The sequence below is a fragment of the Juglans microcarpa x Juglans regia genome, chromosome 8D, assembly GCF_004785595.1.
Source record: "Juglans microcarpa x Juglans regia isolate MS1-56 chromosome 8D, Jm3101_v1.0, whole genome shotgun sequence".
NCBI lineage: Eukaryota > Viridiplantae > Streptophyta > Magnoliopsida > Fagales > Juglandaceae > Juglans > Juglans microcarpa x Juglans regia.
In genome coordinates, this window is record NC_054608.1 from 33,873,502 (window position 1) to 33,899,875 (window position 26,374).

Consider the following 26,374-nt stretch of genomic DNA (forward strand, 5'->3'; position numbering starts at 1 on the left):
TTATAAGTAAAAAATTTTGATTCAATAAATCATCTTAAAATTTAGAAATACATAATACGATAGCTAAAATTTCTTTTTTAATAGTACTATAATTCTTTTGGGTAGGATTCCAACATCCTGAATGGAATCGAACAATCTGTTCCAAATCAGTTGATAATTTTTGTTTCATAATTCCTCTATATCCAAGATCAGAGGTATTTGTTTCAATAATTTTAAAAATATGAGGAGATGGAAGTCCTAAGTATGGGTGCTACTTGCCCCCGCATGGGCGGGGGGTCAATTTGGTAATCCGCCCCTACCCTGGATGACGAGGTGCGGGTGGAAGGGGTCCTCCGTCTGCCCACCCACACCCTACTGGGCCAAAGGCCCAGAAACCATTGAAATAGAAATTTGGGTCATTTTGGGCCCATAAAATAGAAATTTTTCTTTTTTTTTTAAAAAAAATAAAGAGTAAAAAAAAAAAGTTATATGAATCATGAATGAAAATAATATATACATACAAAATTTTATATAATTAAGACTAATGAAGTATTACTATAGACTACAAGTCTACTACCTAATAAACTAATAAATAATAATAATAACTAAGCTATTACAAAAATAAAATGGAAAGTCTAAACAATTACAAAATTACAAAGAAAAAAGTGTCCAAGGGACGTTGTATCAACATTACAAAATTACAAATCAAATATGTAAGACATACATATGATTCAAAATTAAATATTCTAAGAAATTAATAATCTAAAAAAAAGAGGCGAGCTGTTTGGGTCTTTGACTGTGACATTTGAGGCGGCCGGATGGGTAGTCTTTGACTCTTTTGAGGCTTGAGCACATATTCATATTGCAGTGGAGGTAGATATCGTCTGAGTCGTCTCATGTGCTACTACAACAATCAAACATAATAAAAAAATAATAAAGTCAATCAACTCACGACGTAATTCCAAACATGCACTTATCAATCACATTATTATTTCCATTAAAATTGGTTTCTAAATAAACTTAATAGTTAATAGACTTATCTTTCTTCACGTAAACAAGCCATATTCATATATCACTATTTTATAATATGCATTTTTTGGTTCATTAAAGATAAACCTACAAATAGTTTACAACTATTTTATAATTCTATTTAAAATAAAGAGTAAGTATGTAAGATTGAAAATACTTTTTAATGAAGTGGTACAATCATATTAGTTTAGTTTTTTCTTTTTTTTGTTTTTTGTTTTTTGTTTTTTTTTTTTTTAAGTAATCAATCATATTAGTTTATGGACCTAAATCAATTTAAGGGTTCAATCCGAAACCTTAAAATTTTAGGGGTTTCGAAACCCTTAAATTTCAAGAATGGGTTTCGGATTGAACCCCTAAATTGATTTAGAGTTCCAATCTACAAAAAACGAAAAAAAAAAAAAAAACAAACACACAAAGTACAAACAAACACACGAATCAAACACATGCACAAATTTCTCCACAACACACAAATTCACAATTTTTCCATCCTCCATCTTCGATTCAACCCAACCTTCCTCCAATCTCCAATCCAAAATTAAAAAAAAAAAAAAGAATGGATTTTGGATTTTTTACCTTTGAGTGGCAGCGAATTCGAAGTGAGAGACGGAGACGGAGAAGTGGTGGCGGTGGTGCTGCTCGTGCAGTCGTGGACTCGTGCGAGATTGAGATTAGAATGAGAGAGAGACTGGCACTGTGAGACTGAGAAGTGAGAGAGCGCGAGAGACTCAGAGAGAGTGAGAGAGGAGAGTGAGAGAAGAGAGTTCGAGAACGTCTGGAATGGGAAGGGAAACAGACGCGGGGAGGGGGAACCTTAACTAAAAGTGAAACGGCACCGTTTTGTCATGCGCCGTTTCACTTTACTTATGGGTTTTGTTTTTTATATATATGTTATATAATTTTACTTTATATATATATATATATATATATAAAGCGGGGCGGGGGAAAAGCGGAGTGGGGCTTCGCCCCCTTCGTCCCCCGCCTCCGCAGCTTCCCTGGGGTGCAGGCGGGGGCCCCCGCACCCCGCTTGAGTGGGCCGAAACCCTCGACCCGCATGGACGGGGACGGGGCAAACGGGACTGGTCAGCGAGGTGAGGGGCCCGCTGCCCACCCCTAGTTCTAAGCATGGTAATTTCTTAACATGAGTTTCAATTTGTTTTATGATATTAGTATGTTTTTCTATCCAATGAAGTAGATTCTTTTTTAATCTTTTAAATAATGGTTTACATAATGGTCTGAGAGATTGGTAAAAATCTGCAACATAATTGAGACTCCCTAGAAATCTCTGTAATTAATTTTTGTCTTTTATTTCATCTGAAAATTTATCAGCAAATTCTATTACTTTACTAATTAATGTAATAGTTCCATGATAGATTTTATGTCCGAGAAATATGATTTTTTCTTAAAATAATTTTATTTTTTATAATGAAACGACTAATCCATTTTGTCTGATAACTTGAACAAAATTATTTAAATGTTTTCAATGTTATTCAATAGATGAAGATAATATTAATACATCATCTATATAAATTATCGAAAAATGAGTGAAATGGATAAATATCTCGTTTATAATATTTTAAAATTCACTAGGAGCATTTTTTAATCCAAAAGGCATAATATTTCATTCAAAATGTCCAAAGGAAACTGTGAAAGCTGTCTTATAATAGTCTTTTTCAGCAATTTGAATTTGTCAAAAGTCACTTTTCATGTTAAATTTTGAAAATACTGTAGCATCATATAATCGAGATAGTAAATCCTTTTTATTAGAAATTTGGTATTTAATCCATTATAATACCTTATTTAAGGGTTTATAATTTATATCCAAACAAGGAACTCATATCTCTAATTTTGCTTATTTTTTAACATAAAAGGCCGCACAACTCTAAAGTGATTTACTTTTCCTTATTAATCATTTTGTTCTTAAATCATTAATTTTTTTTTTGCAGTATTCTAATAATTCATTATTCATTTAGATAGGTCTAGCCTTAGTTAGAATATTTTTCTTAGAAAACTCTTTTTCATAGGGTAATTCAGCTATATGTTGTTTTCTGTTCCAGAAAGCATTAGACAAGTTAGAGCATACTTTATTTTCAATTATAGTCTTGAAATTATCAATTTTTTGGGTTAATAACGTGTCTTTTAACTGTTCTTGAATTCTTGTTTTAAGAAATTTATTTGATTTTCTTTTCTTCTAATTCTATTTTTTGTTAGAAAATTAATTTCTCTGGTTAATGAGACTTCTTTTAAAGAGTTAATTTCTTTTGATACTGGGGGAAATAGGAATTTAAATTGAATTTCTTGTCCAAGTATTTTAGTAAAAATTCATTTTTCTGTTACAGAAAAATGGTAAAGTAGGGCAAGAAAGAGATTTCCTAATATTACTTTAGTATTAATATTTTTTACTAAAATGAATGTTGTTTTAAAACAAATTCCACTATTACAGATATGTGCATTGGATAATTTATAATTTATATTTAATTTTGTTCCATTGGCTTGTGATAATGTTTCTTTTATTTTTTCAAAATATTTAGAAGGTATTAATCTCTCTTGTTTACAATTTAAGTCTGTTCTTGTATCTAATATGACAATTGTAGTAAAAGAAAATTCTTGATTAATTAAAACTGTTACTTCAGCATACCATTTTTGAAAATTTATCTTATCAAGAATATTAATGAAATTGTTTATTTCATCTTTTATAACTAATGTTGAACATTCTCCTTGTTCTATATTATGTTCTTTATCATGAATATTTTTTCCCTTTTTCTCTATTTTTAATAATATAATTTCTTGTAATAATTGTTTATTTGAAACTTCTAATTTAAGATTGGATGTTTTTAAATTTCTAATTTCTTGTTTTATCTCATTGATTTCTTGTTGTATATCTCGAATCGTAATTTTTTGTTTGTCAGTTTTAAATCTTTCTATTATTTCTAAAAAATTGTAAGGTGTTGAGGATGACGTTTTAAATATAAAAGAATTTAAGAGAACAACAATTGATGAGAGAAGATTATTTCGAAAAGCTAAAAGATACTTTTAGTACTATACCAATAGTATTACTATATACTAATAGCATTAGTGTATTATTAATATTTATATATATTAAGATATATATATATATGTATATATAAAAGTATAAGATATTAGAGATTTATTATATATTAAAAATTGAAAAATCGAACCGAACCGGGCCGAAATCGGTAAAACTGAAAGAATCGATTTAGGAGGATAACTAGTGTGGTATCGGTTATTGAAAATGCAGAATCGGTGTATACTAGTTCGGTTTTAAAATTTGTCCAAACCAGACTAAACCGGATTGTTTACATCCTTACTTATGACAATTCCTGTAGATTAATTTGATGCTAACTCTTTATTCTCGTTGCAACTACAACAACAATTATAGAAATAAATTAGGAGAGACATAGATATATGATATAAATTGTACAAAATTTATTAAATATACAATACCGACATGACATTTTTTTATCGTCGTGAAAACCAAAACCAATAATATTGGTTCTAGCCAACTTATTTATTTATTTAAAAAATATTTATACAAAACCTTATAAAACTAAAACTTTTAAAAATATAAACTTTTCGTACATTTGAGCATTTTCAAATGAAAATATTTGAACCACCTATAGATTCTTTTGAAAAATTCTATCGATTTAACTTCTTCTTCATTTTTTTTTTCTGCTGCTTCATAGTTAAAGAAATATTTTTAATGAGTTTTTTTTATTTTTTTTTAAAAATAATTAAAATGATTTAAAAAATACTTTTGAAAAAGATACAAAATAAAAAAAAATACATTTTACATGGTTGGAATTTTTGAACATCTCTAGATGCCCCAGCCCTTTGGAAAAAGAAAAAAAAATTCAGTTCGGGACTGGTTCTTCAATTTTAAAAATCGATTTGGTTCTGATTTTAAATTTTTCATCACCGGACCGGACCGGTTCGTATATATATATATCTAAATTTTTAATATTATATATAATTTTTTTATATAATATATATAATTATATATGAAATGATGTTATATTATAATTTATAACATAAAATTTAAATCTTAAATATGAACATTTGTTTGATCATATGTTTTGAATATAAAGTATATATACTAATTACATTTTATGACCTAATAAATTTTTAACATATTTATATTAATAAATATATTAGTAATACTAATACTAAGATAAAAAAACTAGACCGAATCGGATTGAAATCGGTAAAATTGGAAGTATCAGTTTAGCCTTTAGGATGGTAACCGGTACAATATCAGTTCTTGAAAATGCAAAACTGGTGTACACTAATTTGATTCCAAAATTTATCAAAAACTAGATCAAATCAGATCGATTATACCTCTACACACATGCATGATGCATTTGATGCGAGTTTACCAAACTACCCACCATGAATGCAAAAGACTTCCCATGCCTCCTTGCCTTGTTTGGGGTGTAACAAATCCAATTTGGTTCAATTTTGGATAAAATTTAGAACCAAATCGGTATGTACCGATTTTACATTTTCAGGAATCGATTTTGCACTAGTTATCCCCATAAACCGATACTTCTAATTTTACCGGTTCTAGTTTGGTTTTTTGATTTTAATATAATATATACTATATTATACAATATATATAATAGTATATTATAGTATATTATAATATATATTATAATTGTATTATAGACTATAATGATATATTATAATATATAGTGATATAATATTAATATGACTATTAATACAATAGACTATAGTAATATAAGATTTTGAAATTTAATATTATATTAATTTGTAATTTATTATATAATACAAAATTATTTTATATATAATTATATATTATATATAAAAATTATATAAAAGTTATAATATATATTTATATGAACCGATTCGATCCAATTTTAGAAACATAAAAACTGAAATCAGATTGATTTTAAGAAAAATAAAATCGATATGAAACTAAATCAAACTCGAAATCAGAAAATCGGATTGAGTTTCATTAATTTTTTTGAGAAGTGCTATACAAAAGTCTCATATTTTGCACATTACTTAAAAAATATTTTATTTTACTTTTTTATCCTTATATTTTTATATTTAAATAAATAAAATTACATATTTTTAAATAGTAGCGTAAGATTTATGTCTAGAATTCTTCTCTTTTTACACCCCTCGACCCTGGTATATAAACTCGCTACTCAAAACACGGCAGAGGGTAGTATTATCAGAAGGCGGTGATAAAATCATCCGGACGGAACAGGGAAGAGAATGGTGGCCACGAACCTAAAATCGGAGACGATGACTCTGATGGAGAAGAGGAGCTCCATAGAGGCCGAGATGAACTCCATCATCGACCGCCTCTGTCAGCCTGGCGGCCCTGGCCTTTCTGGCAATCTCGTCGATTCTGAGGTATTTTGTTTATTCCCATCATTTTGATTACGCATACTGTCGTTTCGGATTTGAGTTTGGGTTAGTTTTCTGTTTGATTGCCGAGTAATGGGAAAAATAAAGATTTAGTTTTTCTGTGTTCTGCTTGTTTTTTTAACTGGTAGCTTGAGCTCGATTTTGTTTTAAATCAATCATTTTGACCGATTTATTAAGCTCTCTTTTTGATTTATTAGAGAATGGAGGAGGAATTAAGGAAATTTCTTTCGACAAGAAAAGTGTTAATGTGGTCTCAGTGTAGTTTAGCCTCTTTGTTTTTACCAGGTTACTGGGAAGTATAAGTTATACGATGTAGGTGCTATGAACGTCTCTTTTTTTATCGGGAACTAAGCGTAGTCTTGGTGTAGATGCCGATCAAAGAGACGTGTTGTAGATTTGACAATTCTGGGGCCTTTGTTGTTTGGTTTATGCAGGGGTTTCCTCGCTCGGATGTTGACATTCCAGTGGTGCGAGCAGAGCGGCACCGTCTTTCTGGTAAGATGGTTGTTTTTGCTGTGTTGAATTGAGCAATGAGCATGCGTTTGTTATCAGCTGTAAAGGTCTTAGAGCGTCAATACAAACTAAAGGTGGAGCATATTGAAGGGAAATAACGCATACATAACGCACATGTAGGAAGAAAATATATTTTACACTCACTAACTAATTGGCATTTTACAATTTGCACTCCTAAGTAGTAACATTGACATATTATATTTTCCAACAATTAAAAATTGAAAAATAGTATCTTCTTCTAATTCTGGTCGCTGAGATGAATGAAAGACAGGTAAAAATAGATAAGATGACACAATTTTGTCAGTTGGATCTTAATGGAGATTGTATATTACAACTTCTTGGTAGTTTGAGGATGTATTGTGTCAATGCTGGTAGCTTGATATGCATAGTGTAGAATGCCTGTTGGTTGGATGGCGAAAAGTGTGATCTTCTATATATGTAGGTATCTATATATGCATATGGATATATATATATATATATATATGTATGCATATCTGTACGTTTGTGTACTTACATATGACTGTCAATTACCCTTTGTCTTGTTTGTTCAAATTGAATTCGAGTTTTTACAGAGTTTTGAAGCCTTCATGAGGAATGAGTACAATAATCTAAGTTATTATGAGAGTTATTGTGTGGGAGCCCTTGCTTTCGTTACAACTTGGCAATCATAACCAAGATTGAATACCCATGCTTTCACAATGTTAATATTCATAGCGAAGCACCTAATTTTAAAGCATCGTGATGATGGTATTATATAGTAAATGAAGAAAAATAATCATGGAGATAGAGAGACTTCATAATATTTGAGCTTCAGCATACCCTTTTGGATGCTAGCTACAATAGATGGCCAAACTTTTAGTGAGCCCCATTTGTTCGGATTATCTATGGAACTGAAAGTGATGTAATTAATATACTATTGATTTAAGGGCTTGCTTATTATGCAACTACAGTTATAGCAACTTTGAAAGTCCTATCAGTGTTGCTCTTCATAGCAGAAGTTTCTGTCTAAATCGTTTTGTCAATCTTAATTTTTATTTTCTTCTCTATTGGGCAGAGCTACGGAGTGATCACAGAGAGATAACAGAGAAAATAAATCAGAACATACAGGTTCTGCATTCAGCAAGGCTTCCTTCTAAGTCTTCACCCCCAAAAGACCAAGGTAACTAGATGAAATAAATGTCATTCTACCTAGGTTTGTTGAGAGAGATATTATAGAAAGTATTATCAATTGATGTTACTTGGTGGAATTTCATTGATTGAAGGTAGCATCGTTTGCATATTGAAGCAAAAAGGGAAAATTGAAATTTAGTCCTTCTGTTTTCACTTGGAAAAATATCCTCTAACTACCAAATTAAAAGAAAACAAAAGTCACTGAGTGAAGGAGTTCTATGTTCACGTGTCATGCCATATCAAAGTAAAAACAATATAAATAGGGAGGGGAAACGGAACCCTCTGCTTCTCCTCCCCGGTGGAGGAAGGGCAAACCTTCCCCCTTAAGTTTTTTTTACCAATTTATTTTTTTAGTTTTAGTTTTTATTTTTTGCTTTTGATATATGGCATGCCAAGTCAGCCTTTCCATCAAGGTTTTGGATGGATCCCTGCGAAATAACCTTTTTAAAGGTCTTTAATTTGGGGACCTTATTTTTGGTAGTTTAAGGACCTTTTTCTTTCAAGTGAGTATATGACATTTTTATGATATAACATATAGAATTTCTAGCTACGATGTGGATCTTGAAGGAACAATAAGTTTTTTTTTTTTTGATAAGTAAACAATAAGTTATTATACTATGTTGTGATACTTGTTAGTGCTCACTAGATGACATTTTTTCTTATTATTGCTCACTAATTGTGATACTTTTTGTTCAGCATTTTGTGGCAGTATTCAGAAAGTTTTACAAACTTATGTATATTCTAGATCCTGACTGTAAGCTGGATAATACGATGTTTTCCAAAATGTTTGTTTTATTTTAATGCTGTCCTAGTTGTAGAATTATGTGAGTTCTTGAAGTTTTTGTAAGGAGTTGCAATTGTTAAGCCTAATGCATTAGCTACTTAATTCTGGTTGTTGTGTCATGGGCAATTATCCCATTCTTTGTTTGTTAGTTCTTAGTTCATACTATTCTACAGAACCTTGGGTTCCAGTTTTACCTCATAGTACTTTAGTAAGAGCCTTATTTACCACTTATAAAAAAAAAGAGCCTCATTTACCCCATAAGATCTCTGCTTCCGCAGCTTTCATGCATATATGGGATGATGAAATCTAATGTCTCTTGTCAAATTTGATTAGATGTCTAGTTCAACCCGTGAAGTAGACATTACGGTTTCCCCAAAAGCTACATATATTTGTTCTGATCTCATGTGTTTCAACATGATATCAAAATGGTTTTATCAGTTAGGATTTGTTTTGTTTGACTTAATTGAACATGGCATATTGTTTCACTTGAAGATGACGAAAATTTCTTTATTAATTGGTCTTACTTGTACATCATCTATAGTTATGAGAACCTGCTTACTTTGGCTTTATCTAGCTTTCCAAGTAGTGTGCTGTTTAACAGTAGGGTTTACGTGCTTAGCCATGCAGGTTCTGGTTCTGGCAGCCAATTTTTAGTTTTAAATATTCAAGCTGTTTAGCATTAACTTCTTTTGATTGGTAAGTGGAATTTTATTAATAGAAGCTATGTGGGTACTACCCAAGCACATTGGAAGTACACAGGAGTTACATCTAAATAGATGCTAAGCATTACTTTCTACCTGCAATGGATTTTTCATCTATCTCAAATACAGGGTTACTTAATGTGGTATAACAACATGCAAATGAGAATAATTTTCAGTTTGAACTGTGAAGTTCTCTAACTTCTTTTAGTATAAGTTTTTTTCCTGTCTTGTCCTTGTAAAACTGTATCTAAAATGGTCATGTCTACTTGAGTAAAACTGTAGCAACACATTTACTGCATGTTTTGCCTATATGCAAGGCAATGATGAGGGGTCAAACAGCCAACACTCTGCAGTTCCCAGTGCTGGCCCATCTACATCCTTCCACAATGTTCTAGTGGGAGATTCTCCCAACTCTATGGATGTGGATCTGGTTGTCAGTTTACCATTTGCCATGGTTGATGAGATAGCTGATGCATCACCAGCAGCAGAGGATGGATTACAGCTGGGAGATCAGATTGTCAAATTTGGGAGGGTCGAAGCTGGTGAAAATTTGGCACAAAGGCTTGCTTCTGAAGCTCAGACAAATCAAGGTCGTGCAATACCAATATCAATTATGAGGCAGGGTGCACTGATTAACTTAACAGTGACACCCCGAACATGGCAAGGCAGGGGTCTACTAGGGTATATCCATCTTCTTCTTTAGTTGTGCTATACTCTTATCTAATTTGTTGTTGAGTCAGGAATGCTGGCCATGATTTCCCAAAATGTTAATATGTTCTGGAAGGAACTACACAGAAGAAAACTTTTCATCCATTATGATGGCTCACTTAGGATACGAGTTATAACATTTTTTTTTATAAGTTATACGAGTTATAACATGTAGCGGAGATGGTGACATACTGACATGCAGATGAACATCTAGAAGATGGTGATTTTATTGCTAAAAGAAACGTATGCTTCTGCAATAATGTAAATATGTAGGAAAGCTAGCCACAAACAATGGAGAACGATAGTTTTTTAACTGCTGAATACTTGCAAAACTTGTAGCTAGAACTCGATAACTAGCAAACAAAATTCATGCTGAATAGTGGTGGCCATAACTGTATCAAGTATAGACTGTTAATTATACTGCCTACGAATATCACTAACTCCTTCGTTACCTTGGATGCTTGCAGATGCCATTTCCGGATCTTATAATTTCAGTTCATCACATGGACGTGGAACTATGATGAACTGTGGAAGCCGCAAAGGGGGTTCCTTTTATTTTTTTTAGCAGGACAGTGTTCAGGGGCTCTTGGCATTCTTTTTGGTGGTGTATTCAATTGTAAAATGATGTTGTCCTTGACTTGAGAGGCACTATTTACATATCCTAGCAACTATTGGATCAGCTTGTGTTCTGATGGGACTCCAGAATGGTTTAACTCTGACGGGTGCTTTTGGATGTCGTGTTGGTTTGATCTGCTCAGTTTGTTTAACCTTTTCTTTTCCCCAACCTTGTTCTTACATAAAAGTAAATCTTATAGTTGGGTTTATAACAGTCTGTCAAGAAGTTTTAAATAACTTCCATAGATATATAAACAAAGTGCCAAATGGTTGGCTGATTGTGTCTCTTGAGTAAATAGCAAACCTGAAGAATCCCGTCTTCTTTTGCCTTGAAAAATTTTCATGTTTTATATACCACCCATTGTCACTAAGCCTCGCTTGGTTATGCAGTTCACTAAACCTGATGAAATGCAGTTCAAAAGTTGAATTTTTTATTATATTTTGTGTGAGAGTTTGAGAAAGTTGTAATGATGAGATGAGATGAGATGATTTTGTGTATCCAAACCGGGCTAAGAAGTTTGCTAACTTGCCTGCTCATTGGGTTCCTCGATGGGTTTGGTTTCCTCCATTTGTGAGTCTTCAAGGTATGTGTTTCGTTCTCCTTCAATCTATTATCATTAAATGAAGACAACACATACGAAGCTTTATATTTTACATCTCAAACTACATACTCTGACGTGATTTAGCCTCGGATCACTGAAAAAGGGTAGAAAATAAATAGATAAACCTTCTAGGGAGGTAAAGCAAAAAATAACTCCGATTAACTTTAGAATTAGATGCTTTTTCCAGTACTTCTCTGCATTAAGGTGATAGTCCGTCCAGGCTCCAATCGTTGCATGCCATGCCAACCCATCTTTTGCAGATTTTAAAGAATGAAATCTCTCTTTCTAATATACGACAAAGGAATGAAGGATACACCTTTCTTTTACTGCTTGGCTTTTCTTTTTTCCTTTTTGACTTTTGGATTTTAACAGACTGAGGATTAGTCGATCAGATCATATTTCACAGCTTGACTCGGCATCTTCATGTCCAGGGTTTCAGAATCTTGATGTAAAACCTCAAGAAATTTGGGGTAGAATCTGTCTAATTTTCTGTAGAAAAGAATCACATAAAGAAAAAAGTATGAGAATGATAATAATAGGATAAAAAGAAAATACTTTAGCTATACATGGATTACACAAAATTAAATCAATAAACTGATGTGACTTGATGTGGTATGTCAGATTGTAAAGTTATTTTTATTATAAAGTAGATCTAACGGATTCTATGAAGTCACGTCAATTTATAGATTTATTTTGTATAATCTCTTTGAATCTTCAATGGTCACTTGCTCTAAACCATTCAATTCTTGAATTCTCCTCTTTACATTGGGTTGATCATTACATGATTCACCGAAAGAATTAAAGCAAACTTTAAGCTATACAGAATTAAATGTGATCTAAAGCATAAAAGAACCCGATTAATCCATTGGTTTAACAACTGCCTTGTCCATGGCCATCTATAAGATTAAACTAATTAATTGGTAATATTTTCCAATTTATTGTTTTTTAAGCTAAATAAATAATTAAATTCATATTTTTTCATTAACTTAAATTTGTAGAAAAAATTACGATTTCACATGTGGACTGAGTTCGAACTCTAATTATACACTTCATCCTATAACATTAAATATTTTAATTCACTTATTAGTGGAGAGCCTATTTCATTTATGAGAATGTGTGTCAAGGATATAATAAATAATTAAATTTATTTTTTTCAATAGTTTAAATTTTTGAGATAAATGATAATTTCATGCTCTGATGTATTTATATTTCCATTGATAATTTACCTTGCTTATTCAAAATTGATGATTTAATTTTATAGATGCATTAACACTAATTCATTTCTTTGAAGTAAGAAGCTGTATGCTTGCACTCCATCAACTAGATTGTGGCATACTCATAGAATATAATTACTTTTGCTTTTATATGGTTTGAATGAAGAGATTCAAGTCTCGTATGGTTACACAACATAAACTATCTCATTTCATCTCATCTAATTATTATAATTTTTAAAAACTCTCACATAAAATATAATAAATAGTTTAATTTTTCAAATTTTAAAATAAAATTAATATTAAAAAATTATATTCTAATAATATTTTATTTAATTTTAACAATATTTAATTTATTAAAGATTTTCAAATTTCAAACCTATTTTGATTGAAAATACGGCTGATGATAATGAATCTGGTTTTGACGAAGGCAAAATAGAAAGAAAAAATCTACTTTACGTAGCACTCAATTTGACCGTTTACAAAAAAATATTTTATTTTATTTTTTTTACTTAGTAATTAAAGACGTAATTTTAAGTGTATTGAGATTTTTTTTTTAATTTTTTTAAAATATTTAAAATATATTAAAAAAATGTGAAAAAAAAAAAAAAGTGATGGAGCGGTAACTTGAGCGGGCTACCATAGCCCGACTCAAACAGAAAATCTCATTTTTTTCAACCCTCAAAGAAGAATATTAGATTTTGCTACAGAAAACAGCCATTCAACGGGGCATAGCCAGTAAAACACAGTTCAAAACCAGCTCGCCCAGTTTCCCTGTACTTAACGAAGCCATCTTTCTTCCTTTCATTCGTTCGCTCTTCGATTCTCTTCGTCGTCAATTCCCTTTAATTCTATCAGCCACTGCAAACCCAATTTCCTGCAGTTTCTCCCTAACTTTCACTTCCATTTTCTCGGAAGAAAAGGTGTACCGCAGGACCTACGCTCTGCGCACAGAAATGTTGTCAGCTTTTTCTCTTCGTGTGAGGCGCTCCTGAAAACGACGCAGTTTAGGCTTTTCCTGAGGCTCTCAGTTGTCATAATGCGCAACGGAATCTGAGTCTTCCGAGGCTCTTCCAAGCTCATTTTGAATACAATAAAATAGAGCTCTTTTTAAGACTACATGTAAACCCTAGGCTCTGGTAAAGAGAAAAAGGTGAACCCATTTTGCTGATTTTGATAAGTTCATATTCGTGTCCGTAAAATCCCTAGTGTGTCGTATTTCCTAGGTTTTTGTGCTGATTTGAAATCTGGGTTTCAGTTGAAAATGGGGTTTTGGGGTTGTGGGATTTAGACTATTTCAGGGTTTTAGTGCTTTGAACAAACCGTAGGGGACTGGAATTGGGGAATTTGATGGTGGAAAAGTGAAATCCGTGCTGGCAGCTCGAGGGGCCAATGAATGTAGCTAGAGGACTTGACTTTTTATATTTTGAATTTTGGAATTAGGGTTTCCGGAGTGATTTGAGCCTCAAAGAAAAAAATGCTAACTTCAGTGGATTTTGTAGGTGGGTTTTGGATGATTTTGCGGAATTCGTGATTTTGAGGATTTGAAAGATTTGTTACGATATTTGTATTGGACCAAAGGGGTTGTTAATGATGTCGGGAGCTCCAAGGGTGAGGTCTATGAATGTGTCTGATTCGGAAGCAAGGCCGGTGCTTGGTCCCGCGGGGAACGGGAACAAGACCGGGTTGCTGATTGCACGAAAACCTGGTGCGAAGCCATTGAGAAAGATGGAGAAATCAGCTGGGGAGGCTACATTGGCCGAAGATATGAAAGCCTGTAAATCTTCTCGGGTTGCTACTTCCTCTCCCCAGCTGCATTCTGTCAATGTGTCTTCAATGCTTCGACGGCACGAGCAGTTGTTACACTTCAATTTGTCATTAAGCGCTTCGTGTTCATCTGATGCTTCTACGGATTCATTTCATAGTCGAGCTTCTACTGGCAGGTTGATTCGGTCGAATAGTGTGGGGAGTAGGAGAAAGCCATCTGCTTCCAAGCCAAGAAGTGTGGTTTCTGATGGTGGTTTGGAGTCTCTACCCGAGGGATTGCAGACCAAGAAGAGATGTGCGTGGTTGACACCGAATGCAGGTTTGTTCTTTCTTCTTTGGAGTTGGATAATTACTGAAATTTCCAAAGGTTCACGATTCTGTAAAACATATTCTGCCTTTTTGTCATTTGAATGTTTTCTTCACTGGATGGCTTTTACATCTTTTCTAAATAGACTGAAGGGGTTTAATTAATGGAGGAATGGGAATATGGCTGTGATAGAGTTCAGTAGGAAATACGTGTGGCTGACTGACACAATCAGATTTAGGGCTTTATTAAATGTAATTCGCTCTGCACATGTTTGTGGTCGGTTTCGGATTTAAATTGTTTTGAACAAGATTTTGACCTGAGTTCAAGTTATTTTTCTGTTAGTTATTTTGGTTATGTTGACTATTGATTTGTATCCAGATTCTTACATAAAACCTATTAAACTGAGAAATCAGTCAAGTAAAAGCCCCTGTTTCCATGACTTCATCATTCAAATGATAAATTTAAACACGATTGAACAATTTCATGTTGTGGAATATTCTCCCTGCCCAATCTTAAGTGATATACTGATAGGTCACTTGGCCCAAAACGATCTAATAACTCTACTTCATGTCTCTTAGTTTTCTTAAATTCAGATATACTTTCATCATTGCCTTTTGTATTTTGTAATAACTAAACTACATTGGAGGAACCGCATTACAAGAAGTTTAGAAATGAGAATAACTTTGCAGTTTATCTGATGTTGGAGGCAATATTTTTAAAATAAAAAATTAGCATCCAGATGTTTGCTTTTCCTTGGAGTTTGTGTTCTATGACTATGATTGCCTTGAATGAATTAAAATACCATGTCTTGCAAGTTTAATTAGTTCTTGTTGCTTCTCTGACTGTTTTACTGTTATTTGGTTAAAAAATTGGAGATTTGACACTTTAAATCCATCCACAATAAGATGTGATTCTTTTCTTTCTTTGATAAGTTTTTCACATTTCATTAAGAGCGCAAAGGGATGCAATCCAAGTACACAGAGCATTCAAGAGAAAGCACCCAATTAGAGAGGGAAGACAAAAACCTAGGGAAAAGTAACTTGTATGTATCAGTAAGTTGTATTGTATATGACACTCAAGCTTTAGCATGCAACGTGATTGTGAAAGCCATTGCTCCTGGATGTTGCCTTGCAGTGCTGATATGCTTCTCGTAGATTTTATTTGCTGACATATTTTCTGTTGCTGATACCAGAGCCAAGTTATGCTGCTTTCCACGATGAAGAATGGGGGGTTCCTGTACATGATGACAAGTATGGGATCAGAACATTGCTTGCTTCCATATTGATTGAAGGGGTACCCCTTTTTTATATTTGATTATATTACCAGTTTTGGCTTTTTGCTGAATATCCCCAATCTCATCCAGGAAATTGTTTGAGCTGCTTGTCCTTTCTGGTGCTTTGGCTGAACTTACATGGCCTGCCATTTTAATCAAAAGGCATATCTTTAGGTATTCTTCCTGAAAATTCAATTATGTTTTTTATTTATCAACACATCCATGTCTGAACTTTTGACCATGACATAACTTGTTTCTTGAAGTCATGTTCCCATCCTTGCTTCTTGGTCTTCTTATTTCCTGAAAATATTCTTTTGCAGGGAAGTATTTGCAGATTTTGATCCTGTTGCTGTCTCAAAGTTTAATGAAAAGATGATAATAGCACCAGGAAGCACGGCAAGCTCTCTCTTATCAGAGCTAAAACTACGTGCTATCATTGAGAATGCACGTCAAATATCTAAGGTAGATTCTCGTATTCTTATGGCACTTTTTAGATTTCCATCTGCAGAAGATGCATGTACCAGGGGCAGCTTAGTTATCATTTGGTCATGTCGGTTAGGTGAACAAAGTAGTTGAACTGTAGTCCTGTTCCATGTGCAATTTGTGTACTGTACAGGACAAACTTATTTATATATTAAGCCTGACATATTATACCTTATTTCAAGAGTTACTCATGCACCTAATCATTTCTTGTTTTCAACATGCCAACTTTCTTAGTTGGCATTTGGCAAGGCCTATCGTTCATCAGTTTTGATGATTTCCAGCAGTTTGGGTCATTTATCACAAACCATTTTACGAATGTGTAATAATTGGACATTCCTCAATTGCTATATGCTGATGCCAGGTCATAGATGAGTTTGGGTCATTTGGCAAGTATATCTGGAGCTTTGTAAACCACAAGCCTATAGTCAGCAGGTTCCGATATCCTCGCCAAGTTCCGGTGAAAACTCCAAAAGCCGATGCTATAAGCAAAGACCTAGTGAGACGGGGATTCCGGAGTGTGGGACCCACTGTCATATACTCGTTTATGCAGGTTGCAGGAATAACAAATGACCATCTCATTAGTTGCTTCAGATTCCAGGAGTGTGTAGCTGCAGCAGAAGGGAGGGAAGAGAATGGCATCAAGTTACACAAGGCTGGAGAAACAAACCCCGATAATGTGGTGGAGTCAGAACTATCTGTTGCTATTGATGTTTTGAGTTCCTCTTCGGAATAATGAACAAAATGTCTTGGTTGGGTGGCAGGTGGAGCTCCAGGCTCAGTCATCGGTTTACCTTGTTGACATGTTCACGGCTACTCATTGACATGTTCGCAGCTACACTGAGTGGTAATGGAGGTGAAGGTGCTGTGTGTATAAAACTTCCTGAATTCCTAATTATCATGGATTCCTAGTTTGTAGATTACTAGAATGAATGAATTTAACCGGTGATTGTGCTGTCAATGGGGCTTATCGAGAGAACCTTGAGATTTGATGTACAATTTTTTGTACAGTTTTAGTTTAGAAGATTAGTAATTAGAATTTTTTTCTCAACGCATTTTTGCATAAGAAGATAGGAAACAAAATTTCTGTTCATTCTGCACCATCTGAATCCATGACTTTACATTTCAAGAGGGCGGAATTGGTTGTTACCCAAAAGCCGAAGGCTACCTTATATTGTGCTTTTCAGCTAGAACTTAAAAATCGATGTCATCTGATGGGTAACAATGATTTGGTAGTGGGACAGGGATGACTCCCTTTACATAAACATGTTTGTTCTGTTGCTCTTAATGTGGGGTACTCTGCTATATGAACAGAAGATACAGTTTCATTGGGTGGTAAGAAATTAAGACAACCAAGAATGAAGCGCCTCCACTTTCAACCATTTCACTTTATTGTGATCACTAGGCTCCGTTTGGATTTTGAGATGAGATGATTTTAGATGAGTTGAATAAAATATTATTATAATATTATTTTTTAATATTATTATTGTTTTGAGATTAGAAAAAGTTGAATTATTTATTATATTTTGTGTGAAAATTTGAAAAAATTATAATGATGAGATGAGATGAGTTGACATCACTTCTCAATCCAAACAGGGCCATATACTGCATTTCCTCTCTTACCATTTAAAATTAAGGGTGCTACCCGCCTCCTACGGGGAGGGGTAGCCCCCACCCCGTCCCCCGCCCCCCCCGCATGGGCTAGGGGGCATTTTTTGACCCCGCCCCCTGCCCCCGGAGTGCGTGGGCGGGAGACCCCGTCCCGCATAACGGGGTGCGGGTAGAGGGGGTCCTCCATTCGCCCCTGCACCCTATTATGCCAAAGGCCCAAAAGCAATTTTTGGGCAAAAAATGGCCCAGAAACCACTGAAATGGGCCGAAAATGGCCTAGAAACAGCTTCTGGGCCATTTTGGGCCCATAAAAATAGAAGTTTGTTTTTTTTTTTAAAAAAAAAGTGAAAAAAAAGTTATATGAATAAAAATAATATATACATACACAATTTTATATAATTAAGACTCTAATGAAGTACTACTATAGACTACAAGTCTACTACCTAATAAACTAAATAATAATAATAATAACTAAGTTATTACAAAAATAAAATGGAAAGTCTAAACAATTACAAAATCAAAAGTGTCCAAGGGATATTGTATCAACATTACAAAATTACAAATCAAATACATAATACGTACAACTGATTCAAATTGAAAATATTCTAAGAAATTAATAATCTAAAAAAAGACGCGAGCTGTTTGGGTCTTTGACTGTGACATTTGGGGCGGCCGGATGGGTAGTCGTTTGAGGGTTGAGCACATATTCATATTGCAGTAGAGGTAGACATTGTCTGAGTTGTCTCATGTGTTGCTACCAATGTTTTGAATACCGTACCGGACGCTGTACCGGTCAAGGCATTGGAACTAAATATTTCGGTACCGGTACCGTTTCGGGATAGTCGATAAATAAATAAATTATATATATAAATATATATAAAAATTATATTCCAAAATAATAATCTATATATAAATAAATTATATATAAATACATATATATATAAATTATAAATAGTCTAGTCTGAATTGGGGGTTAAAAAATAAGCTTGTAGTTTGAAAAAAGAAAAAAAAAAACACAGGCCGAAATATCAGCCGGTATTTTGACTGGTACGAAACAAATATAGTACTTGTACTGGCCGGATGACCGGTACGAAAAATTTTGGTCATACCGGCCGGTACGGTACAAAATTTAAAACACTAGTTGCTACAACAATCAATACTAAAATTAATACTGATGAAATTGAAATGAATATAAATAAATCAAAATAATAAAATAAAAACAACAATTATCAGATGGTCCAGATCTAGACTGATCACCACCCTCTTCGTCGGTCTCTTTAAAATTTAAAACATCCGAAATATAAATATCTTTTCCCATCGTCCAACTCTGTGTGCATATCAATGCCTCCACAGTTGTAGGAGACAATGAACTACAGAAATGATCCAATATGCGCCCTCCATTACTAAAGGCAGACTCCGAGGCGACGGTGCTAATATAGATGATCAACATACAACGGGCAATTTTAGAGAGGATGAGATATTTCTTTGATGCTGCATTCCACCATCCTAATATGTCAAAATCATCATCATCTTGAATAAGATCCCCTAACAAATAATTATCTAACTCTGAAACCACCTCCGTAAATTGATGGACTAGTGTGAGATTATGTGCGAGGGTCTTAGTCCATGCCAATCTACTCTTCTTTGTTGCCCCGGTGCCTAGAGGAGGTGTTGGGGTAAGTGCAGGTATAGTAGATGTAGTACCACCCTTAATTGCTTTAAACTCATCATAAAATTTATAAAGGATATCTCAGGCCATCTCACCAATAAGATCAGTCCATGCCTGATCATGCGTAAGTCCCAAATCATATAACATGCCTTAAATTTTTAGATGGGGATCAAGAATAACAACCACATGTAACAAAATATTTAGTCTAGTCAAATCTCTCCAATACTTGTCATATTTGACCCTCATGGTCAATGTCATCCCCCTCATCCTTAGATTGGAAACCCTACACATGTTGTCTAATTCTTCTTTCACCCTACATATTTGTTGACAAAATTCATGGGATGTAGGGTGTAAAGAAGCAAATAATTTCAACGTGACATCGTAAAAAAGTCCAAGAAAATCAACAAAAGTAGCAACTACCTCCCAATCATCATCATTAGGCTTTCCTAAACCTCTGTGCTCATCAAAGTATTTGACATATTGAATGTCTTCATCATCCAATAATTGAAAGGCTGCCTTATATTCTTGGGCCGCCTCCAACATCAAGAAATTTGAGTTCCATCTGGTAGGAACATCAGTACAAAGACCCTTCTTTGATGTTATGCCCACACTCTTCGCAACAATATTGAATTTCTCTAATCTAGAAGGAGAAGACCTCATAAATTTCACAGCTAATCTAACTCGTGCAACCGAGTCATCGACGTCTTTCAACCCCTCAGTCACAATTAGATTCAAGATATGTGTAGAACATCTAACATGCAAATATTCACCATCCAAGAATGTCTTATTTGCCTCTCTAAGATAATTCTTCAGATATCCCAAGGTGACGTCATTAAACGAGGTATTGTCAACCGAAACTGTCAAAACCCGTGCCAACTTCCACTCCTTTATTGAGGCCTCTAAGGCCTTCCCAATCGTCTCACTCTTGTGATCAGTTGTTTGACAAAATTTAACAATTTTTTTATGAAGAATCCAATCAGAATTATTGAAATGAACAGTTAAAGACATATAATTAAAATTTTGGACAGAAGTCCAAGTATCTGTAGTAAGGCAAACTACCAAACTCGCCAATTGGCCCCTTAACACATCTTTATCTTTTAAGTACATCTTTTTAATATCCTTTGCCACAGTGTGGCGAGAAGGAAGCGTAAATCTAGATTCCAATTCTTGAAACATTCTCCCATCCACAAACTGAAAAGGTAGATCGTATATGATAACAGTACGAGCTAACTTCATTCTACACTCATCAGCATTATGCTTTGTATACCCCTTCAACGTTGGACCCCTACTACCCCCATCCGCCATTTTTTTCAGTCCAATTTCTAGTCTAGATTGACTGTTCTTCAGTAAGGATCTTAACATTGGACCATTCTTGCATTGTTCTTTTAGATAAACCTTTATTTAGGATGTACCATGTTTCCTATAGTAACATCCATATATTTTTCCACAATAATTACATTTAGCTTAGGGGTTATTGGGGTCACCACCCTCTAGTTTCGTAAAATGAGACCAAACTACAGAAACAAGTTTCTTGCTTTGTGTGAGCTTGGGGGCAGGGCAAGGTGTATTCCCACTCCCTGGGGTTTGAGTAGGGTTAGGTGCTGGGGCAGGGGAACTGGTAGGGGCAGGGGTATTGGTAGGGGTAGGAGAGCTATCAGTGAAATCCCTTTGAGAAAACATTCCTGATTTCACAACACAATAAAAAATTATAAAATCAATCAACACACGACATAAGAAAATCATAATAATACACCACAAATGAAAAAATAAGACAAAGTGCAACCTGCAAAGCTAACACAATTTAAGGGTTTCGAATTGAACTCTTTAATTTTCAATTTAAGAGTTTCAATTGAATAAGGGCCATTTAAAAGGGCACCGCAGCCCACCCCTATTTAAAAGGGCCATTTACCCGTATGTTGCATAAAAGATCCTTTGGATTTTAATTTCTAAAAGAACCCTTCAATTTTTTACTTTTCAAAAGACCCTTCATACTCCAATTCAATCGTAGTTACTACACAAAAATCAGTGTTTTTTTCCAGCAACGAGTAAATTGGAAGACAGAACCAAGAATGAAGCGCCTCCAACTCCCATGGCAGCGTGCATGGGGATTGGTAAGCACACTTAAACTATCCCGTCGTGAAATACTTACCATTCATTTATACGCCGGAGACTAGCTTTTGAGAACTTGTTCCAATTTTCAGGATCCGCCTTGCACTTTTCAAAGAAATCAGCAATCTTGTGGCTCGATTAATCACCATTGTAGGGGTCAATGTGAAATCCTGAGATTCCATCAACAATAATTTTTGCTGGACCTCCCTGGTCTGTTGCAAAGGTGGGTAATCCGCTGTTCATTGCCTCCACGACTGTTAGACCGAAATTCTCGTACAATGCTGGATGCAAAAAAGCTCCTTTTGTACCAGCAATACAGCGGTATAGCTATCCATCTGATGTGGCCCTTAAGTTCGTATTTCTCTATCAAGGCATGCATCTTTTTTATTTCTGCAGTTTCTTCTCTGTCCTCTGATTTCGATGGACTGAAAAATCCCGCTACAACTAGATTTACGAAATTTCTTAGCTTCTTGTTCTTTTCGTACCATTCAGTTAGTCCAGTAATGTTTTTCACAGTATCAAGTCGTGCCATCGAGAAGATGATTGGTATATTCTTGTCTGCGAAATATCCTCTGTTCCAGGCATACATCAGCTTTAGTGTTAAACTACTATGATATTGATACTTTTAGTACACGATGGATGTGCATAAATTAAATGTAACCGAGAGGCTACAAGAAGCTTTAGATTTACATATGCACATTTTTGCCGTCCTTACTGTATAGTAGTTCTTCAATGGCCGGGTGGAAAGAAGTTAGCCGCCTCTGTGTCTCCGTGTACGGGAAGTAGACAGACTGATCAACCCCAGGGGCAGCAATGTTGAACTTTGGATCAAAGACATTGATGCCCAAGACTACTCGATAAAGTCCAGGCATGGTAAATGCTGTATATGTTTCATACTGTCCAGGTCTATCCTTGCTGGAGAATAAACATATCATGAGTTAACATCGTTACAGTTGATGTTTGTTGCATGGTTGTATTCAAGATAATTATTTATTTAGAAGTCCACCTTCCGACTATTTCTTGATATGTGCTTGTTATGATGAAATCGGCTGCATTCATTGAAATTATGTCGGCTGCGAACTGACATGAAAGGTGATGCTTGGGGTCTAATTCCTTCCATTTAGCATCTGAATCTTCGTACTTGTTTTTCTCTAATGTATGAACAATAGTTCCCTGGGTTATTAACACGCCAAAGTTACATTTAGAGTAATAAATAGATTAAAATAAAATGTTTATAAGCAAATCAAGATGATGGATTAGACTCGTGTTATTCCAAGTTAGCTAGCCATCAAAGATGCGACCAAGTTTCCATAACTATAGTTCCCAATGATGAGGTCTGGTTTGCATTCCATGTGTTCAAGAATCTTAACAGTAGCATCCTAGTGATGGGAGAAGAAAAGGGAAAAGACTAGAATAAGAAAACTTTTTTGAAAAAGAAACTGACAAAAAATGCTAGATAATATCAAAACGGGAAACCCAATGGCGTACAATCCCATTCTCTGTCCTAAATGGGACTCTTTAAGTATTTGAGAGTGCTTAGTGTTGGCAATAGGCTCCAACTCCTGGTTGCACTCGGTCCCTCGACTATCAGGTATAATTCTTGTTACCTGTAAAATGAAATTAAGGAGTTAAATGCATAACTAATCCTGATCCTTGCTAACCTTATACTGCTTAAGAATTATTTCTTAAAATCCTTTTTAATAGCTCACCACAAGAATCTGAGGCTTCACAACAAGACCTTGTTTCTTGATCCCGAGGAGAAATTCTTCCTCTAAAGCTCTTACTTGATCAAAGAATGTATACCCACCTAATTGTGAATTATCAAAAGGTGAGCTTAGCAAGATTGTACAACATTGTTTTTATCTTTTTGGTGGTGTTTATAATTATTGTTGTTATTGATTAATGATGCTTGAATGCATTATTTACCTGGCCGCCAGTATCAGGCAATCGAAGGACATCTGACTGCCCAAAGCAGCCATGAGGGGAGATGATCACAATGCTGAATATGTCGGGTAGCCTGCTGAAGAGAACCTCCAACTTTGCGGGTTCTGGTGCTTGGAGTACCTCAGAAAGCATCCTAACATTCTCCTGAACACTTTCTGTGGTGTTCCCCCACCCTCTCTCAAAGCCCCACTCCTTAAACCTACAAGAAGACAAAATACAGGAAAAGTGTGTACTATTCAATATCCACCCATCATGGAATTTGTGTCAAAACAGGTTTTAGGTAAACATAAAATAATGGTCACCTTTGCTCAAAATTAAGAAATAGTATCTCTCTGGGGATTGCAGAGACAAATACAATCAGGGCACTTTGTAGCTTAGCGACTGCATCCAAAGTTGCATTTATTATAAGATCCTGCTAAATTGGAACCACATCCATTATTTGTGTATCCAAAGTATGATACAAGAAATTACTTTCTTCCATTCTCCGTGTGCCTATCCAATGTATGAGCTGTGTTTATACCGCTCCTTTATAATTTAGGTCGTGTAAGTGCTTGAGTAGTGGCTTTGCACTCTCAGGATTCCCATGCAGCCTTGATGTCATGAACTTTGAGATGAAGCTGACACCATTTCTGATAGAAGAAGTAAGGGTCATGGGAGGAGAGTATTAGTCAAGGACTCCAAAATCTATCTCCAAGGCATTTTCTTCATTCGCCCTGCACATCATATCTGATATATAATTTTTTTAGCAACAAGATCAAGTACCAAGTTCAGAGTGAAAAAACTCAAAGTCTGCACACACATTTTTTTGTTAAAAATACATAATTTCAGGGCTATACATATCCATGTTTTCAAGAAAACTACATAATTTCAAGTCATTGCAAAATTATGTTCCCAATGGTTTTCTCACTCTGCTATATGCTAGTTTTTCATGTCAGTTTCTCTCCCAAGTCACACTTAATTACCAGTTTTCATCGAAGATCACTTCTTTGAATCTCAAGTATTCCAAAGCAGTGATAGCGACAAGTCCTCGGAGTTCACCTTAACAAATTCTCAGAATCCAGGATTTGGTCTTATGGCAAGAGCAACATATGGTGGAACAACTGCCTCCTGCCTAGTATTTTGAAGATGGAAAAGAGTTAGTCCCTCATACACAATTGTGCATGCGCATGAAAGAGGTACTAAATGAGCACCTGGGTGGAACACAGGATGTAACCAAGTAGGCCCTCCAAAACCTCTCATGAGTCTCCCTTGTCTTCTATTAATTTATTCAATTCCTCTAGTAAGTTCTGGGATTTCATTACCCTTTTGCCTGTTGCAACAAGCCTTTTCTTTGCAAAAATAATAAATGGAATGTTAATTTTTGTGTGTAAAATTTTTTATGGAGAAAAGTAATCCAAATATTACCTCAAACAGCATCTTTTTATATGATAGTTGCCCTGCCTCAATGCATCCGGCATGCTATCATCATGGCCCCTGCATCAATGCATCCGACATACTATCATCATGGCCCTGCTTCAATGCATCCAACATACTATCTGCAATTAAATATGATCAGTTGTTTACTTATAAAAAAAAAAAATATGATCAGTTGTCACTTGAGAACTTGCTTGAAAGAAATAAACACAATACTCTTGGAAACAGAAAGGTTTAGAACTGAGGTAGTGGTTTTTGTTTGTTGTTCTGTGACTTGATTTAATTATGGATAAGTAGTATGAAGAGTGAAAGATTTGGCAAGCTGAAGACATGGGAGGAGGAGGATAACAAGCATTCTTTGGTTCCATTTGTCTGGAAGGAAGAGATTGAAAGCAAGATTTAAGAAACTTGCCATTAGTAGAAGCAAATTCAGATATACCTTTTATAGCAATAACTATGAAAGTTGAGGGAAAGAAAGTTGGAATCTCTAGTTGTCCTTTGTGAGAGTTTAATAATTTTTTTTTCTTTTCTTCTTCCTATATCAGAATAAATAAAGGCACACACCCACACTGATCCTTTAGCTCATTGCCAATAAAAAAGATCCTCTATTACATTATTTCTACATAGTTGCGTTCTTTCCCACACTTTTTTGTCTTTGTTGCTCATAAGTCATTCATCTCTCTCTCTCTCTCAACCCCCCCCCCCCCCCCCCCCGGCGGCGCAAATGGACACAAAAACGAACAGAGGGGATATACACTTCCAACCTTCGATCAACACTCTTTATTCAAAACTATCAAAACTAATATATCATACTCACAAACTTTCAAAACTGTAAGATAATGTGTGATTATGTACTATGCCAACTGTGCAGGAAGTGAATGATGCTCTTTATGGAGTATACCTGCGGATAGTAGTCCTGGCCCAAATGGTTTTGGCCGGTCAAGCTTTTTCATGGCTCGCTGGGAAATCATTAGGGAAGATTTGCTTGAAGCTGCTCATGAGTCTTTTTTAGGGTCAGAATCTTCCACTCTCTTTTTCCTTTTCTTTTATAGTCTCAATTCCTAATGACGAGAATCC

General features: G+C 34.6%; 2 protein-coding genes, 1 long non-coding RNA gene and 1 pseudogene across 4 annotated transcripts; 2 read left to right on the top strand and 2 right to left on the bottom strand.

The window, feature by feature from the left end:
• The first annotated feature begins 6,157 nt into the window (after positions 1–6,157).
• LOC121243157 (26S proteasome non-ATPase regulatory subunit 9) lies at positions 6,158–10,996 on the top strand. Its single transcript, XM_041141225.1, has 5 exons — positions 6,158–6,405; positions 6,855–6,915; positions 7,988–8,092; positions 9,906–10,269; positions 10,764–10,996. Exons 1-5 carry the CDS (start codon positions 6,265–6,267, stop codon positions 10,783–10,785), a joined length of 693 nt encoding a protein of 230 aa, XP_040997159.1. The 5' UTR covers positions 6,158–6,264; the 3' UTR covers positions 10,786–10,996.
• Positions 10,997–13,435: 2,439 nt separating this feature from the next.
• On the top strand, positions 13,436–17,602 carry LOC121242979. Its single transcript, XM_041141026.1, has 6 exons — positions 13,436–14,810; positions 15,991–16,048; positions 16,162–16,245; positions 16,392–16,533; positions 16,916–17,230; positions 17,316–17,602. Exons 1-6 carry the CDS (start codon positions 14,315–14,317, stop codon positions 17,373–17,375), a joined length of 1,155 nt encoding a protein of 384 aa, XP_040996960.1. The 5' UTR covers positions 13,436–14,314; the 3' UTR covers positions 17,376–17,602.
• Positions 17,603–21,485: 3,883 nt separating this feature from the next.
• Positions 21,486–24,536, bottom strand: LOC121242449 (annotated as a pseudogene).
• A 366-nt stretch (positions 24,537–24,902) lies between these two features.
• Positions 24,903–25,376, bottom strand: LOC121242954. Of its 2 annotated transcripts, none has more exons than XR_005936020.1 (3): positions 25,289–25,376; positions 25,075–25,207; positions 24,903–24,991 (listed from the first exon to the last, which is right to left on the bottom strand). It is a non-coding gene; the product is annotated as an uncharacterized LOC121242954 (long non-coding RNA). The 2 variants fall into 2 exon arrangements; XR_005936021.1 differs by having other exon boundaries at positions 25,075–25,212; positions 25,289–25,371.
• Between the last annotated feature and the right edge of the window lie 998 nt (positions 25,377–26,374).

Excerpts from the sequence above, each read along its gene's own strand:
- LOC121243157 (XM_041141225.1), top strand. The coding sequence starts at position 6,265 with ATGGTGGCCACGAACCTAAAATCGGAGACGATGACTCTGATGGAGAAG. Across the intron at positions 8,093-9,905 it reads TTCACCCCCAAAAGACCAAG|GCAATGATGAGGGGTCAAAC; the intron begins GTAACTAGATGA and ends CCTATATGCAAG. Across the intron at positions 10,270-10,763 it reads CAAGGCAGGGGTCTACTAGG|ATGCCATTTCCGGATCTTAT; the intron begins GTATATCCATCT and ends GGATGCTTGCAG.
- LOC121242979 (XM_041141026.1), top strand. The coding sequence starts at position 14,315 with ATGATGTCGGGAGCTCCAAGGGTGAGGTCTATGAATGTGTCTGATTCG. Across the intron at positions 16,246-16,391 it reads ATCAAAAGGCATATCTTTAG|GGAAGTATTTGCAGATTTTG; the intron begins GTATTCTTCCTG and ends ATTCTTTTGCAG. Across the intron at positions 17,231-17,315 it reads GAGAAACAAACCCCGATAAT|GTGGAGCTCCAGGCTCAGTC; the intron begins GTGGTGGAGTCA and ends GTTGGGTGGCAG.